Below are 18,681 nucleotides of genomic sequence, written 5' to 3' on the forward strand. Positions count from 1 at the left end.
GTTCAATGAGAAAGAAAGAAAATATTGCATTATATGCGTCTTTCAATCATTGGTAGTTGATGCGAAATAGGAACATAGCAGATAACAGCATGATTTGACTGCTGCTTTTGCTAGAGATAGGTGGAGTACAGCAATCTTCTATCTCTATCTATACTTTGTCTCTATCTCTCTTATACTTAACTTTTCTTCCATATTAGTAGTTAGTACTATAAGATCGATCATCGATCTAGTCTCGATCTAGTCTCGATATTGTCATAGATATTCACTTACTCGCGATAGAATTAACAATAATTCATATTATAGTAGATAAATAATAATTTATTTGAATTGTATTTCATATTGTTTTGTCAGATGAACAAACAAAGCTTAATCATCGTAACAAATTTGTAATATTTAACAATGTGTGTATGGTCTCTAATGAGATATTTTAAAGGAGTAAAAGAAGTTAAATAAAAAATCATTTTACTCTTATATTTATTTAATAATCACTTATAAATCTGTTAATAAACTTATATACTGTTCTTAATTAGCTTAGAAACTCATATTTGTCGGCATACTGGAGACATCTTCAGACGGGCTTTGACTCGAGCTAAATGAACTAAGAGTTTCCCGCGTCTCCTCTCGGATTCTCAAGTGCTCTGTACTCGATGGCGGGCGTACTAACTTGTCTTTATGTTCTTTTGACTTCTCCTTACTACTGTGTTTATGCTTGTGCTTGTGTTTGTGCTTCTTTTTGTCCTTTTTCTTCTTTTTAGCCTGAGAACAATTAAAGTATTAGATTTATAGTAAAAAAATAGTAAATTGATGTTAGTACCTAATCCTTCAAAGACAAAAAATAACCTTAATATAATATAAGCTTATACTGAATGAAAAGAAATTTCCAAAAAGCGGAAATTATCATGTGATTATCATGTGATTACTGCATTTTCTTTAAAATGAATACTCTCGAAGACAGACGTACTCTTTCAGATATTATGTTTCTTTATGATCTCCTAAACAACAAACTAGACTGCCCCCAATTAACAGAAAATATATATTTTAACACCCCTCTAACTCGAACACGTAATACTCCTTTATTCTTTATACCACGTACAAAAAACCAATATATGAAGAACTCACTCTTTAATCGCCTGCCTTCGATATACAATCAAAAATTTTCTACTCTTGACATGTTTAACAGCCCTCGCAATCGTTTTAAAACCAATGTAATTAAAATATTATCTAACGTACCTAACACATTTTAATCATGCACACACACACATATATACACACAAACATACCCAAACGCACGCATGCACTCACCCACACACACAACTCACCACTCTTTAATAAGTTACTGTTTTAAATATACATGTAATTGATAATAATTGTAAAACTCGTAATTGGCGTATTGTATCATAGATATAAGTAGAGTAAGTCAAACTGTAAGCTGTGTAGTTTTCAAAATAAATAAATAAATAAATAAATAAATAAATGTGAAAAATAAACAGAAATGCGAATATGTTTTCGTGAGAACTGCGCTTTAAAACATCAGAGGAGCTTTTACAAAAACAAATGACAAAATTCAGATTGGTTTAATTTCAGGGAATGTCCAATAACTTAATAACAATTATACTTTACATAATTGAATATAACAAAAAACATATTAGTAAGTCTCGATGATCAGAATAATGCTACTTGGGCATTTAAGTTTTTAAGTTTAAAGCGCGTCACACACGGTGAAGATACTATAATATTTTATCTTAATATACTGTTATATTTTATATTACAGTATCTTAACGCATCCGGTATCAGCGTTCGGACCATCATTTTTCTTTTTGTCATTGCGTACTAAGACTCCTGTAGAACCGCCATCCTGTTACAAATGACCCACAAAATTTCGCGTCATTTGTAACAGGATGGCGGTTCTACAGGGGTCTTAGTACGCAATGACAAAAAGAAAAATGATGGTCCGAACGCTGATACCGGATGCGTTAAGATACTGTAATATAAAATATAACAGTATCTTAAGATAAAATATTATAGTATCTTCACCGTGTGTGACGCGCTTTAAACTCATGTTAATATCTTCTTCAATCGAACCGATATAATTAAAAAACATAAGATTACAAAGATAACGACATGGCACGGGTAAAGCTAAAAATAACTGGAAATTATTTTAAGGATGTCAAATATTTTTTATTTTGTTACCAGAAATACAAGTAGCGGTTTTATTAGTATGAAAGTTCGTTCAACCTTATATCAATGCTCTGTCAACTTAACCGGTTTTAAGACAAAAAGGGAAAGGTTTTTTAAGAGAAAAAAATGAGTAAAGGCGGCTAATGGTCTGTTAATGGGAGATAGATTCATTCATTAAACTGATTATTGAATTTTATCATTTGGCTATAGCAGTTGGATTTCTATATATAGATATTATATATAGTGCGTGTATTCAATTTTTTGTGCTAAAATTTACGGAAAACTATATTTTTGTTCTAACTTCAAAGACCAAAGTATTGCTTAATAGACTAAAAATAAATTCATTTGAAAATATACATGAATAAATAAAAATGTATGTAATTAGAATTCAATGCATAAATATTTTAAAATTAAATATGGTTCCAATACCTTAGGAGCTCCCAATTCATCCTTAATGTCATGTCTGAACATGCCGGGTTCGAAACCGATTGGCCCGGAAGATCCCGGAATACCTGGTAAGGGCGCCGCGTTATCAGATATAAACTCGCGTTTAGAATCATCCTGGGAAAAAAAAGGAAAGTTTTCCTTAAGTAAAATTTTCCATCTACAGTATTGAGAGTACTTTCCATTCAGGTGGCATTACGAATTTCCACCTTGTATATGATCACCATTTAAAAATTTCCACCCTATTTTTGAACATAATTTAAAAATTCCCATCCTGTATATTATGATCCTCAATTGAAAAAACTTCCTGCCTGTATATGATCACCATTCAACATAATATTATTGTGTTACTACAATAACTGTCCAAATAACAAGGAAAAAACTAAACGAAAAGAACGGAAAATTGTATATAATCAACATAATAATAATGTTAAATTTATTTAACTGAACAAATCTTAATAGTCAGAGGTACGTGGATTCCTATCGAACCTTGATTGAAACCACAACCTTCTAGTTATTTAGTGTTCATTGAATATTGCATTGATTATATTGCTTAAACATGAATGAATCTCTATACATGGTTACAGGTTAAGTTTTTTTCGCGTTAAGGGCGTATAATCATGGGCATAACCACGGTGGGGCGGTTAATACTGTTACCCCACAAATGAAAATGAAAACGAAAACGAAGTTTATTTTTTTAAGCTATTGCATAGCTTCTATCGCGGGCCTTGAGCGCGGGGACCGAATCGAGAAATTCCGTAACGAAAAACCTCACGCTCCCCACTCCGACGGGCGCGGAGGTGTGGCTTGAAGGCATAGCATGCAATAGCTTTACCGCGGCAGTCCCCGAGTGCCACACGTCTTTTTTTTTCTAAAAAGTGACCTAGTAGAATTAGTATCACTGCAATCCGACGTATTAAGACTCCTCTTGATGGTACTCTTTTTTATAGTTTACTTTTAAATTATTAAATCAAAAGTGGAACAAGAAATAACAGAATTGTGTGTTTTCAGAATTTTAAACTATATTAACTTACCCCATAATTTCCTATCGGCATATCATGTACGGAGATGATATCAACGTTTTTATCATCTTCCTCCTTGATGCTGGATAATGGTACAGGGAGATTATCATCCCTTGGTAGATCTAAACGCGGTGGTATTGTGTCCATGAGGTCCGGCTCGCGCTTGACTATTGTCTAAAGGATAAAAGTTAAATAATCATCAGCCGTTAGAAAACTTTATAGAAAATTCAAATTAATTTTGAATTCAGGCATTTCGGAGTAAAATTTCCTTGCAATTACCAAATCTCGTTAAAATTTGCCAATAACAATAAATTAAAAAATAGCAAATACAATTTAAATTCAATTTTTGTTGAATCTTGAGAAATTAAAAACTTCCATTGTGGCATTTCGGAGTAAAATTTCCTTGCAATTACCAAATCTCGTTAAAATTTGCCAATAACGATAAATTAAAAAATAGCAGATACAATTTAAATTCAATTTTTGTTGAATCTTGAGAAATGAAAAACTTCCATTGTGGCATTTCGGAGTAAAATTTCCTTGCAATTACCAAATCTCGTTAAAATTTGCCAATAACAATAAATTAAAAAATAGCAGATACAATTTAAATTCAATTTTTGTTGAATCTTGAGAAATTAAAAACTTCCATTGTAAAAAGCTTGATAAAATCTAGACAAAAGTTTCAAAATAATATTTAACAATTCAAGGGAGATCTTATTCATTTTGTGTTTAGCTAACCTCATCAATCTCCTGCTTAATAACCGGTTTCATCTCCAACTCCTTCTGTCTCTCTTTCTCCCTCTCTATTCTTTCTCTCTCTTTCTCCACTCTCTCTCTCTCCTTGCTGTGCATCTGTTTCATCATAGCTTGTATTTCTGGTAGAGGAACACATATCGGTCGCTTGAGTCCGTATAACGTGTAATATAAGTCTACGAGATCGCACCTCAGTCTTGCGTCGTTTGATAAGTGGCAGTTCATATTATTCCATAGCCTATAAACATAGAATGGATTAAAGTTATAATTATTCAACTACTGTGGATGTTTCATATTTAGTTCACGTGTATAAAATAAACTAGGTATAATGTGACATATTTCGTGACACGTCTGACCGCTGTTTCGACTGTTTCAGCTCACTCTGCGCTTCATTAAGTCACACTGTTTCCATGTGTCGTAGGTCTGCTTCAATTAACTCCTCCCCCGGAATACTTAGCTGGGTACTCACTTAGCAGTGTAGCACGTAACGTATCAGATACGGTATCAACCTGCAAGTGGATACGGCTCGTCCACGGTCTTCGTATCTAGCTACGAGCTGCCGGATCCGCAGTGCTCGTGCTGCGAGCCGCCTTTGTGTTCGCAGTGGAACCGCCACTCGGCGGGTCACTGCGAGCTCACAGCGCTCCACGCGCGAGCGGCTCGCAGCGGGCTCGTGTCTATGTACTCACTTGATACCGTATCAGCCTCCCTAGACAATTGGCTTTCTATTAGCGTAAAGTTGAATAGAATAGATTATGAATGTATGAGATTGACGTTATCAATCGTCGTCGTCGTCGTAATCAAATGTCAATCTCATACATTCATAATCTATTCTTTTCAACTTTACGCTAATAGACAGCCACTTGTCTAGGGGGGCTGATCATTGAGATGTACATATGGAGACGACACTGCCTACATCACTTATGTTCCGCTCAACATACGCCATATGGAGTAACTGCACGCTCATTTTTTATTTGTTTTAAAGTGAAATAATACAAATAATACAAAAAATACAGAAAAGTGCAAAGGAATAACTTTTATCGGTAAGTACCTAACTAGATAATAATTTTTAAAGTTAGTTAGAGCAAAAAAATGGCGCACAGATTTTGTTCGTGGTGTCTCTTCCATACGTAGTAATATTATCTCAATGGGGTTGATACGTTACGTGCTACACTGGTAAGTGAGTACCCAGCTGTTGACTGTTCGGCACAGCACGCACCTGTGCACCACCGCCTCGGCGTCCAGGCGGTGCCGCTGGGCGCGCTCGAAGGGCGGCATGGCGACGAGCAGCCGCGCGAGCCCGTGCCGCACGCCCGGCTCCGCGTCGCTCTCCACGGCGGTGAGCAGGCTCGACAGGTCCTCCGGCTTGCCGTCCACGCGCACGAAGTCCACCAGGCACTCGAACGCCGCTAGACGCACGTCTGCCGATATACACGTTATTGTAGACGACTTGAAAGGACAAAAGCGAACCGGCACAGCAGTGCATTATCTGTAGAATATTAGTAGATTGAAATCGCTCGCATTTTATGAAAATATTGAAGAAAAAAACATTTTTTTTTACACACACAAAAACTATTTAATATCTTTTTTTTTCATTCCCGGTCAATTCGTTCGAAACCGAGATGAACGAAAAAATAAGTTTATATTTACTACAAAAAATTATAAGTTTAATAAGGTTTCTTTACATCTGAGCTAATATTAACAAACGACGGAAAAATTATTTTTTAAAACATAGACACAAATATACTTACCAATATACTGGCCATACTGCGCATAAGCTCTAAAAACAGTGGGAATACTTGGCAAGTGGCCACACTGTTGCAAACGCCTTATAGCCCGTAAGCAACTAACAGTAACCGTATTCTTGTAGCATGGCAACACTTTTTCCAAGTTCAGCACTCTTGTTATTTCTTCTAGCACTAATTTTGTGTCTGCTGATAATGAATCTGCTGTTATTGGAGCACCCTGTACATAGAAATATTCTCTTTGTTTGATTCTTTACATGTTCAATCTTACAAAGGTCATATTTTTTTGTTATTTCATTCAATATTATGGAATAATAGGCAAGTAATATGTATCCAGCTAAATGAAAATTCTTTCAATCAGATTATTCTTTTTTTAAATTATATCACAATTGAAAACTTACCGGTTGTAAAACAGAAATAACTGGTGTTATAGTTGCCGCCAATGCGTCAACTAACGCAGCTCTATAATAATTGTCTGAGAAATGATTCTTCGAGTTGTCGTTATATTTGAACAGGTCCAGAAGGAAACGCACCACTTCTGGTGGACATATACCGTGAATGTTTCTTAAACCTGCGTGTTAAATTAGAAAAAATATTACGTCACATTATTATTTTTTTCTCCTTAATATAAAAGGTATCCTAAATATTCGGTTACCTATCTTAATCTCGAATTTTAATATTCCGAATATCATAATCCAGAAAACGTTTGGACATTTTTTCATAACCCCGAATTTTAAAATTTCGAAGTTTTGTTTGCCATATAATCGCAACTCCGAATTTAATTTGCCCATTTCTTTATTTGTACGACGTTTTACAATCCAGACGAATGAGTTCCAGACATACGAAATCTAAATGCACAAAATCCAGATGACCGTAATCCATATGCACGAAAGCCAGATTTTTAAAACACAAATTTTTGAAATACAGTTAATTGGTATCCAGACAAACAATGTCCAGATTTTTGAAATTCAAATAAACGATATCCAGCAAAACGAAATCCTTCCAGGGGGTCGCAGCACGAACCTAACCTAACCTACTGAATAGATTTTAACACTTTAACCTTTCTGTAATGGGCAAGTAAAACAATAGCAAGTCGGTTCTGGGGTCACAGTTCAAACCTAACCTAACCTACTGAGTCGAATTTGACACTTAAACCTTTCTGTAATGGGCAAGTAAAACAATAGCGAGTCGGTTCTGGCACTCGCCGGCCGCTGCCGCGGCACGCTCGCTTCGCTCGCTCGGCTCGTGCGTGAGGGGTCACAGTTCAAACCTAACCTAACCTACTGAGTCGAATTTGACACTTAAACCTTTCTGTAATGGGCAAGTAAAACAATAGCGAGTCGGTTCTGGCACTCGCCGGCCGCTGCCGCGACACGCTCGCTTCGCTCGCTCGGCTCGTGCATGGGGGTCACACTTCAAACCTAACCTAACCTACTGAGTCGAATTTGACACTTAAACCTTTCTGTAATGGGCAAGTAAAACAATAGCGAGTCAGTTCTAGCGTGGGGGTCGTAGTTCAAACCTAACCTACTGAGTCGACTTTGACACTAAAACCGGTCTGTAATGGACAAGTAAAACAATAAATTTACTTACTGACAATGTTTATTTTCAGTCGATAGTAAAGGTATAATCACGATTGTATGGAAATCAAATAAAAAGATTATGAAAATCTGGCAATAGTTTATCTGTTATACGATTATATGGGAACCAAATAAAAAGATTATGAAAATTTGGCAATAGTTTATTTGGAAAATGGTACGATGGGAAACAAAAAAAAGTATTCTGAGAATCTGGTATAATGAGATCTGTATTATGAGAATACGGGAAACAAAAAAATACTTTTTAAAAATCTGGTTTTGGTGCATCTGGAAATTGATTCATCTGGGAAATTAAAAAAGGAATTTTAAAAATTTGTCATTCATTACATCTGTCTTTTAAAAGTTCTAACAACCGTTTTCGGGGTTTTAAGATTCGGGTAATAGAAATTCGAGTTTTTAATAGGTTACCTAAATATTCGCATGAAAATTTTCCATTTTTTTTTTGTTTTAATATTGATGTGAAATTACTAAGTAAAGGAAACATTGCACACAATTTTTAATAAGCCTCATATTTAACAATAACATATCACATCAACTCACTATATTTAGATAACTTATAAAAATAATACATACCTGCCATAGCAACTGGAATAGTCTTTTGCAGGAAGTAATGTTGCAGGTTATCAAAATTATTTTGTTTAATTATATGTGGCGCTGAGAACGAACCAAACATTTTGCGGAATATTGTCAACATCGCTGGTGGACCCGCCCATGTACTTATCATCGCATTTGCTACCTATAACAACAAGAAATCTTTTAGACTAGATACACAATCAGGAAAAAAAACACCTTCACCTTGCTATTTTGTAAATTCAACGTTAATCATATGTGAATATGGTTTAATTTTAGTGAATGAGTACGAGTTAGCTTAGACCTTAAAGTAAGGCTAGTTTGCTTGATTTTGGTTGAACGAATGAATTTTGACAAACACATCTTATATCAGTTAGAGCCATTCTCGTAAGTTTTCAGTTGTTATAAACATACTCAACATTTAGAATGTAATAAGAAGACGAAAAACAGAAAACAGAATATTTGAATTATTTATAGTCGATATAAAACTTATTTTCACCATATAACATTTTACCTTAGTCAAACAATGCGCAGCTCTGCACCGAATTTTATAATACGTCTGTTCATTCTCTATAGTATCAGTTAGGGCCATTCTAGTAGCGGGTTCTGGGTAATTATGAAGCGCGTCTATAGCCTCACTCTGAGCTGTGACGTCACGCTCATGACGTAACTGATACTGCCACTGGTAGTCCGGTTGAGATATCACCGTACTGCGTAGAAGCGACATTTCAGGGTCCAAACGGATCCAGAGTACTGGCGAATCGCTAAAATTAAGTTTTTGGAATTAAAAAATGGCCTTAAAGACGAGTTTTCACATGTTATAAAAACAATAGCATTGCCATACGTTCTATAGTCAACCCAAATGTGGAAAGCATGAAAAAGAGAAACGATTATTTAGTGTGCTAGTAATCCAATCAAAAATTTGTAAGCTATGTTTCAATCATAACATCCTATACGACTTGTCGTTAAATAATATCAAAACCTGTAAGACATCAAATTAGTGGGATAAATTGCACATTTTTAGAATAACAAACTTCTATAAAACATAATTGAATAACATTTTATTACAACAAATCATTAATCAATCAACAAGCGAGTCAAGTAATGACAAATAAAGTCGTTAAAATTATATTTCAGGATTATTGTAACTCACTCCATAGCTGATAGGTCCATATCCACCTCCTCCCCAGTACAAAGAGGAATCTTTTTCTTCTTATTCCTTCTACTCTTACTATGACACGTGATATCTGCTTTTACCACTGTGTTCTCTATTTGCAACGTATGTTTGAATGTTCCATCCAATTCTTGTAATTGTACCAATAAAGGACCGACATATTTGCGTATACCGCGCTCGTGCACGCAGTCTTGACGGATTTCGAGCTCAACTGTATTTCTATATAAAAATTTTATTGCTGATTAACTTTAAAAGTATATAAAAATATGCTTCGTGTAAATATATTTATTTGTAATAAACTTGAATTCTATTTTATTGATATTATTAAGAACTACAAATTACAAATTACAGTTCATATTTAAATACATAGTCACAGAAATAAATATAATAATTTCAGTTTATAATAATCAATAACGTATGTGACAACATAGTCTGAAAATGTTACCTTTTTCTATTAAAAACTGATGTCAACTGAAACTTAGCGTGACCACCAGTTCGGACCCACTGATCAACAAAAACTGCCATATCTTTGCCAGTCACTGTAAATATTGCTTTTACGAATAAATTCGTTGATAGCAATAAGTGACCCCAGAGACCACTCCCGATTTTGGTATTAGCGGCATTTGTAGCTAAAGATAACTGTTTATTGAAAACTTGGAGTAGCAGTTCTTGACCTATTCTTTGTTCCAACATGCGAAGTACTAGATGAGACTTTTTACGCATTACCTGTATGGAGCAAAATTGCTTCAATAAAAAGTATACATGAAATAGGAAGAATATCAAGGAATGCAAGAGAGATCGTGTTTTTTTTTACACTATTAAAAAAAATTCTCTACCAAACATTAATTTAAAATACCATTTAAATTTTACGGATTCATTCCTAACAAAATCAAACGAATCCAAAATTTAGTACATGAAGTTCGCATCAGAAAAAAAAACGGAAAATGTAAGCTAAGAATATTTTATTTTATGAATTTAAACTTACTTCAATATATTTAGGCGACATAGTGTGCACATTTCTAACTGGGAAGTAGAAGACATCTTTGGCCTCAACCCTTGCGCCGCTGGCTGGCGGCTGCCAAGGATCCAGTACTATACCACCATACTGTTCTTCATATTGTACAACCTACAAAAATAATAGAAAAAGCTATTTTTGTATGCAGCAAACTGAGCTGTAATTTATTTTCCCAATATAAAAGAACATTCATTCATTTCATTCATTCATTTCTTTCATTCATTAATTTCATTCATTCATTTATTTCATTTCATTCAATGTCAAAGTATATTAGTTGAATTTTTAGATGTGTACAATAACAACAATGGAATTAATTTGAACTCCAAAAACCCCAGTTAAAACACTAAAAAGCATTTCAAATTCATATTTTTGGTATGTTAATAAGAATTAAATTAATATATGACGATAGATATTCAAAAGCAATTCAATATTGTAATTAGGACATAATACAGAACACCATTTATCTTAGAAGCCGTATCATTACTCAAAAGACAATATAAAGATAACAAAAACTTACATCTTGCAATTCCTGATGTATCAAATATCTATACTCATTATTGCCAAAGCACTTCTTAGAGTACAGTCCACACAGATAGTCTGGTATTCCTTTGGCCAACCACAAGTCTGACCAGTTCTGCATAGTTATAAAGCAGCCAAAGAATTGCTCTGCTACTGCTTGAGCCATAGCTTTTCGACTGATGTATGTCTGGTCTATTATTGCTATAGAATGGAGTAAATGTGTGCTGAGTATTGACATAGTTGTGTAGGCTGTGGCGTCGTCTTCTGTCTGGAAATAAAATAACAAGTTTTATAAGAGTATTATTTCATATGTTTACATAGGTTAATAATTGACTAGAGATGTAATTGTGTATAAATGCTGATAAAATCAACAATCCTTGAATTTTTAAGCCATTGCATAGCTTCTATCGCAGGCTTTGAGCGCGGGGACCGAATCAAGAAATTCCGTAACGATAAAACCTCACGCTCCCCACTCCGACGGATACGGAGGTGTGGCTTGAAGGCATAGCATGCAATAGCTTTACCGCGGCAGCCCCCGAGTGCCACACGTCTTTTTTTTTATAATTTTCCATCCTTTAATTGTCAAGTAACATTAATTCCTTCTTTTCTTTAAATTATGGAGAAGATGAAGGAAGAGTAGACTCATTATGCTTTGAAATATAATACTGAGATGCAACTACGATTTTACTTATAAATTTAAAAATTTATTTTCAATCTTACCTCATCCACAAAAACTTGTTTATAACATGGATAGGGATATCTCGTTGAAAGTGTCTCTTCATAGAACTCGAAAGCCTCATGCAGGTAACGCACTGTGTTCTTTAATATTTGTATTAAGTGTGGCAAACAGTAATGGGTCACTTCATTCATGAATGGATCAACAAAGGTTTCAAATGGTCTGCAAAAAATATAAAAGAGATCTATACTAATATTATAAAGCTCAAGAGTTTGTTTGTTTGAACGCGCTAATCTCGGGAACTACTCCGATCCGAATTAAAAAATTATTTCGGTGTTAGATAGCTCATTTATTGAGGAAGGTTATAGGCTATATATCATCACGCTACGACCAACAGGAGTGAAGCCACGGGGGTTAAACCGCGCGGAGCAGCTAGTGTAATATAAAGTCTATTAGGAAATCTATACATATAATAAAATCGTAGGAAAGTCAAAACTGTACATTGAATATTTTTTTAAAAGAATACATAATCCATGATCTATAATCGATATAGAAGCCAAAAACATAGTTTTTAGAATTTTTGTCTGTTTGTCTGTTTGTCTGTTTGTCTGTTTGTCTGTATGTTTGTCCAGGCTAATCTCGAAAAGTACTGCATAGATTGACTTCAAATTTTGCATGAATATTACTAACAGGTCGGGTGAGGCTTTTTTAAACATATTATCATGCTATCACCTCCGGGGGAGGAGCTATGAACCTTTTTTTTTCTTACGTATTCCGTGTATTACGACAGCGTACAATCTAAAGACTCATGTTTAAATGTTGGTTTCGGGTAAGCCATGCTATTATCTAGCTTTACACAATAAAAACTATGTCATTTACGTAATTTGGGCAGAGAATCAGTTTAATGAATTTATTAGTCAAATTTGAAACAGCGCCATCTATGAGATTTCGTAAAAATCAAATCAATTTACATGTTAACACTACTGAACACAATGTTAAAAATTAATAATTTAAATATAATTATGTTATTTATTTATTTAACTCTTTAACCCATATCTTCCCTTCCCTATAAGGTGCGCTTATAATTCGTGTGAATATACTACATTTTTAAAAGTGAGGGTAGATGTTTATTATTTTAAGTCAAACTAGACACCATTACAGTTAATCTAATATTGATTGTGTTCATTGGTTACATTTTTAAAAATCTTCGTGTTTTAAAAATTCGATAACGAGGCGGGACTCGAACCAGCATTCTTTAGTGGTCGAATTTTTTCTATTCTTTATAAATTTATTGTTTATGAATTTATATTTATAAACAATAATACAAAAAGGTTAGTTCGTTGATAATTATTCATCATTTACATGTTGTAAGTAAAAATATACTTTGACTGTTAATACTTTTGTTCAGTATTTACCTGTATGATTATTGCTTGATAATTAATATATTTTCATGTCGTATACCTAATTAAAAACATAAGTTTGATGTGAAACTAGCTGGATTTATTTTTACACACTCACAGTCTTATATTTTGTGTTAATGTTAAAATAGTATTAATAGTGTAAATCATAATATTTTTTCACAATTAAAAATATTTCCTTTTTTTGATGGTGTTGGCATCGAATTAAACCGCGCTGTCGTTTCGTTCACAAAAAGTGAAGTTATGAGGACCGAATATGTAGCCGCCTCAACTTACGGAAACGAGAGTAACCTGCGTTGTCTGTTAGTTATTGTATAGTCGAATTTAACGTTACATGGAAATTGGCATCTAATTATATGTATAATACTTATATTAAATCTGTAGAGGTCAATTCTGTACATGAAATATATTTCCTAAATAACTATCACGAGGTGATTAGGGATCGACACTGACGCCAAAAATTTTTGTCCGTCTGTCTGTCTGTATAACCGTTATAGAAACAAAAACTACTCGACGGATTTAAACGAAACTTGGTACAATTATTTTTCATATTCGTGAGCAGAGCAGTAACTCCATTTTTAAGCTTTCGTCGCGTGTGCAACCTTAAGGGTTAAAGCTACACAGAAATCAAGTATGAAAGAAATGTTCTCCATATTATATAAAAAATATCTCCCGACATCATAATTAATGTCTATCTTTTATGGTTGAGCTTAGGAGTTCAAAGCTTTCTGATTATATTTGTCTACTAGCTGTGCCCGCGACTTCGTCCGCGTGGAATAGTGACTATGGGACCTATGACCATGGGCTCAGGGTGGGGCAACAATAATTGTTTTTATTTTCATGCTTCCACTCCCACGCCCACTCCCAGGCCCACGCCAACGCCCACGCCCACTCCCCTTCACAATTGGTACCTACCAGATCAAAGCCAGGGTAAGCGCCCCACCCAGCCCTACGGTGGCTACGCCCATGCTGAATTACTACTTAACATACAATTATTGAGTAAATACGTACTACCATAAATAATTAAAAGAATTGTTATTAAAATTTCTTATTGTTATTAAAATTTCTTACTAAACTGAGCTAAAAAACTTACGTACCAACTTATTAAAGAAAATCAAGAAATGAAATGCCTAACCTATACCAAATAGTTACTACATAATATTGTAATTAAAAATTATGATTAGTATATAATATCGAAAATCAAAAAAGAAATGCCTAACTAATTCTACGTAAAATTTCTTTTAAATTATGTCATATTATTTTTTAGGAACCAGGGGGGGAGAGGAGCAAATTCTATTTCCTTCCTTTCTTAAATGGATGTTTTTAATAATGTATGGTGTAGCCACTGATCAGCTTAATCGATACTCAATTTTTATCAAATCCAGCAACAAATCCAAATTAGATGTTTCCTGTCTCACGCACGTTACTAAAGGCTGAAGAGAGAGAGACGTAACTTAACCGTTTAGACGAAGAAAAGTGTATACAAAAAGGAATAAATAATTTCATAAACTTCCCAACGATCTTTAAAAATAAATTATTATATCATTTTTTTCATTCCCACTTTTACCCCTATGTAAGTATAATAAGTGGATGAACCGATTTCGATACAATTTATCTAAGAACCAGCGTCGGAAAATATGCTGCCTAACAAAAAAAAGCCGCATCTAATTCGGTTTACCTGTTAGCCAGCTACGGTGCCATAGACAGACACACACACACACACACACAGAAATACATAGCAGTCAAACACATAACACCCGTCTTTTTGCGTCGGGGGTTAAAAATATAATACGACATAATTTAAAGGACATTTTGTGTGGCAAATTTACCTATTAGAAGTAACCATAATGTTAATTTGACCCCGCCCCCCCTACTACCTCAGCTTACCCCCAAACCCTTGGGGAATTTTGATATGATCATCTGGACATGTAAAGGAATAACTGTAGCGTATAACAGATAAATTACGTTTTATCGTACACTGTACAGTGTACAATAGAATGCCTTAGCAAATGTTCGCCGTGATTACTTATAAATTGTCATAACTTTTTTATTTATGAACCGATTGACATGAAATAAACACTAACTGTTAAATGAACATTACCACAATACATTAGTGAAATCCGCATCTAAATCGAATAAGCCGTTTCTGAGATTAGCGTGCACAAACATACAGACAAACAGACAAAAAAAATTTTAACTACAGTTTTGGGTTCAAGATCGATTTAATAATAACACCTGCTAATTTTTTTCTACATATTTTTATTGTACAGACATCGCTTTTCCACAATTTTATTATATGTATTGATGATGATGATGATTGATGATTATATAATAACACTCTCAGTCCGTTTTAACTTAATTTTTATTTAGTCGCATCAGTGCCACCTAAAAAATATTTATATCGAAATTCGAGCAAAGCTAAGAAAATGAGAAATAAGAGTTCTCAAGGATCGTTAGAGGTAAGAGGCTTACTATTGACCGAAAACAACATATTGTGTTATGCCGAGAACCTGAAACCGCTTCACAACGAGAATTGCGGCTCACAGCTGACCGCGAACGGCATGTACTATCCTGTGAGACCGAAACCTTCACTGAGAGGGTATAACGTCTCACAGCTGATCGCAAATGGCATATTTTATCTCGATAATCTGAAACTTTTACTCAATATGAAGACCGATTGACAAATGATAGGGTGCACCATAATATTATTCGATCTCTTGAAGATGAACATGAGCATAAGCAATGACTAGAGTAGGGACGCGAATATTACCATTATTTGAGACAAGATTATTTGAGACAAGTACGATTAATAAGTTTGTTTAATGAAAGATTAAGAATTGAAACTATTTGGTCTCTTGAAACGGACGAATAGCGAGAGGCCCGTCTTACTGTAGACAGATTTCGACAGTCTTAATGACTTAAGAGGTAAACATAGAAGATCAATCTACGAATTCGGTGGTGTGGTCCGACAAATATAAAAGTGGGTTTGCTTATAACCTCACAATTGATTACAGATCGTCTTCTGTATAGGCGATATTAACGTAGTATGTTCTTTTTGTAATGCTTTAAAGAGGAGTAAGGAGTCGGCTTTCGTTTGAAGATACACCAGAACCTTTGAAATCACTACTTTTAGAGGAACATGTGCAATCTAAACAGTTCTTAGACAATATTCGCTCTTATAGTAGTGCGTTTTAAATGATCCTTTGGTGCTCAACAATTATCAGAGGATCCTTTCATGCTTACTTTTAAGATACAAGGTCAAGTTTATCATTTGATAGGATCCCTTTTGCCTGAAGGCCAACCTAAGTTTCTTCAAATATATTTTATATTCGACTACAACGAATAGTCGAATACAAGAAATCAATATTTCTCGAATTTAAAATATTAAAATTTTTCCTACAGTAGGGCGACGAATGTATTTTCGCATAGTAACGGAGGGGAACTCGCGGGGGGTCAAGTGACGCGGGCCACGTACCACAAACATGCTTAGTTTGTTGTACCGAGCGCGAAAGAAAGTCATCGTGTTTTTAGTAAAATTACTATGTAAACTAACGTAATTTAATACTTAGGTACATATTATATAATGATGCGCTCAAACTGTTAATCTACATTTAATTTAGATTATTATTTGAATTACTAAGTAATGTAGAATTTAAATCAAATTCACTCATGTTTTCCTCAGATTTTCGATGTCCTCCGATTTTAAGATTTTCTTATCAGAGTATTCAATTTTAATGTAGTTTATTTTTATAAGAGACAATTAAGAACATTCAAAAATAAAGTGTCACGTATTTTTTTTAAACGACGAATGACGAAAAACGACGTAATCGCGGACGAAGTCGCGGGCAACAGCTAGTAGTAAATAATTTACACCACACTGTACAAAAAATATACATAATACTGAGTTATTTTATTTCAATAATATAATTTTTACCTATAACTTTAACATAGAAATAAAAAACGCGAGGTGAAACAACAGTCTCATAAATAAAATTAAATATAAAGATATCATCATTCCCAATAAGAAATTTAAGTTATACATAACAAAAAAATAAAGTAAACATAACTTTACCCAATAGCCAAAGCAATATTAGGTGCGCACGCAGGTGTATTAACCACATAGTGGAACGTCTTCCGTCTATGATCAGGCGTGTACACAACATCAAGCAACTCTCCACACGACACCGCAGTGAGACTCTCGTCCACTGTGAACTCTAACTTCCAAGTGCATGGTTCTGCAAAACTGTCCACACAGGGAAACCAGAGTCTTGCTGAATGACCGTAGGTGAACATGTGGGCTGATTTCTGGACGACAAATTATTGTTTAGATTGTTTGGCCAGTAAAATACTATTTTAAGGTTTAAGTATGTTGTAAGTAGTAAATATATAAGTACTTGCTATTAGTTAAAGTCTAAAATTAAGTAGTAGTAGTATGCAAAGTACCCTCATATAGTTTTAAAACATACAATAGGTTATGTTACACAACATCTTATTGGAAGTGCAATCATAAATAATATGCTTTAATAATCACAATGTTTACTATTTTGTATTCAACTTGAATCATATATGATTTTAAAGGAACTGCATTAAAAAAAAGTTATAGCAATATACCTCCACTAAAGTACCCTCTCCATCTGGTACCACAAAATGCATTCCTCCCTGTGGTGACTCCAATGAAAATTCAATTCCAATCCTGAGGCCTCTGCCTTCACCAACTAAATGAGCTGCTTCATCAGGAACTTGGATATGAAGCTCGCCAGAATTATGATCAGGATCTATCTTTTGGGCAGCAGACAAGTGGTATTGAGAGAAAACCTCCAATGATCTCCTGGTGGAAAACAAATAAATTCAATGTAATGGTAGAAAATAAAATTTCACTTTTCAGTAAGTAGTGCAAGTATGCACAAAATTGTACTTACGTGTTAGGATCGTTCTGACAAATATCCAGGAAAGGATCAAAATACTGAAAGTTAGCTTCATATTGATCATTCAGACACACTCTGTAGATTCGACACTGTTTAGCATTCAGGCGAATGATTCTTAAGTTGTCTTTTAATGGTACGATCGTAAGTTCCACAAAGCCCTGAAACGAAATCATGCAATTATAACCACATCTTACGAATTTAACATAGTTTCATATGTACTTCATTTGTATTGGAATACATACTATAACGCTTCTTCTTTCGAAACTTATTCCTGTTAAGCTCAAAATCTGGTGAGCTGTAAAGATACATTTAATAGGTTAAAACAATGGGTTAAAATAAACGAGGCTATGTTGTTTAGTAGCAAAATAAAACACAGAAATACTTATAATTTAAAAGGGCGGCAATTATCGCCAGTACGTTCTTTCTTCATCTTTTTAGATTATTTCACTCCATTACAAATAATTCAGATATTCAATTAATAATTTGTGACATAGTATTTCAATTAAATCATACTATATTTACAAAAACAATAATCAAACACAAATTCCACTTTCCAAATGCATAAAAATTGACAATTGTTAATTTCTGACATTGACACTGACATATATATATCTTTCTTTTTTCTCTTTTTCGTTGCAGAAGTATTG

General features: G+C 34.2%; 1 protein-coding gene across 1 annotated transcript; it reads right to left on the minus strand.

Moving 5' to 3' along the window:
- Positions 1-471: 471 nt before the first annotated feature.
- On the minus strand, positions 472-18,611 carry Taf2 (TATA-box binding protein associated factor 2). Its single transcript, XM_089699013.1, has 19 exons — positions 18,420-18,611; positions 18,277-18,330; positions 18,029-18,192; positions 17,721-17,937; positions 17,182-17,414; positions 11,736-11,913; positions 11,014-11,283; positions 10,467-10,607; positions 9,927-10,207; positions 9,461-9,700; positions 8,822-9,071; positions 8,311-8,473; positions 6,541-6,710; positions 6,146-6,359; positions 5,614-5,815; positions 4,380-4,632; positions 3,657-3,818; positions 2,608-2,739; positions 472-756 (listed from the first exon to the last, which is right to left on the minus strand). The coding sequence occupies exons 1-19, from the start codon at positions 18,462-18,464 to the stop codon at positions 532-534; spliced, it is 3,594 nt and encodes a 1,197-aa protein (XP_089555139.1). The 5' UTR covers positions 18,465-18,611; the 3' UTR covers positions 472-531.
- Between the last annotated feature and the right edge of the window lie 70 nt (positions 18,612-18,681).

This window comes from Colias philodice, chromosome 9, assembly GCF_061535455.1.
Source record: "Colias philodice isolate Cphi_HAF_F1 chromosome 9, ilColPhil1 Martin Lab GWU primary, whole genome shotgun sequence".
NCBI classification, from domain to species: domain Eukaryota; kingdom Metazoa; phylum Arthropoda; class Insecta; order Lepidoptera; family Pieridae; genus Colias; species Colias philodice.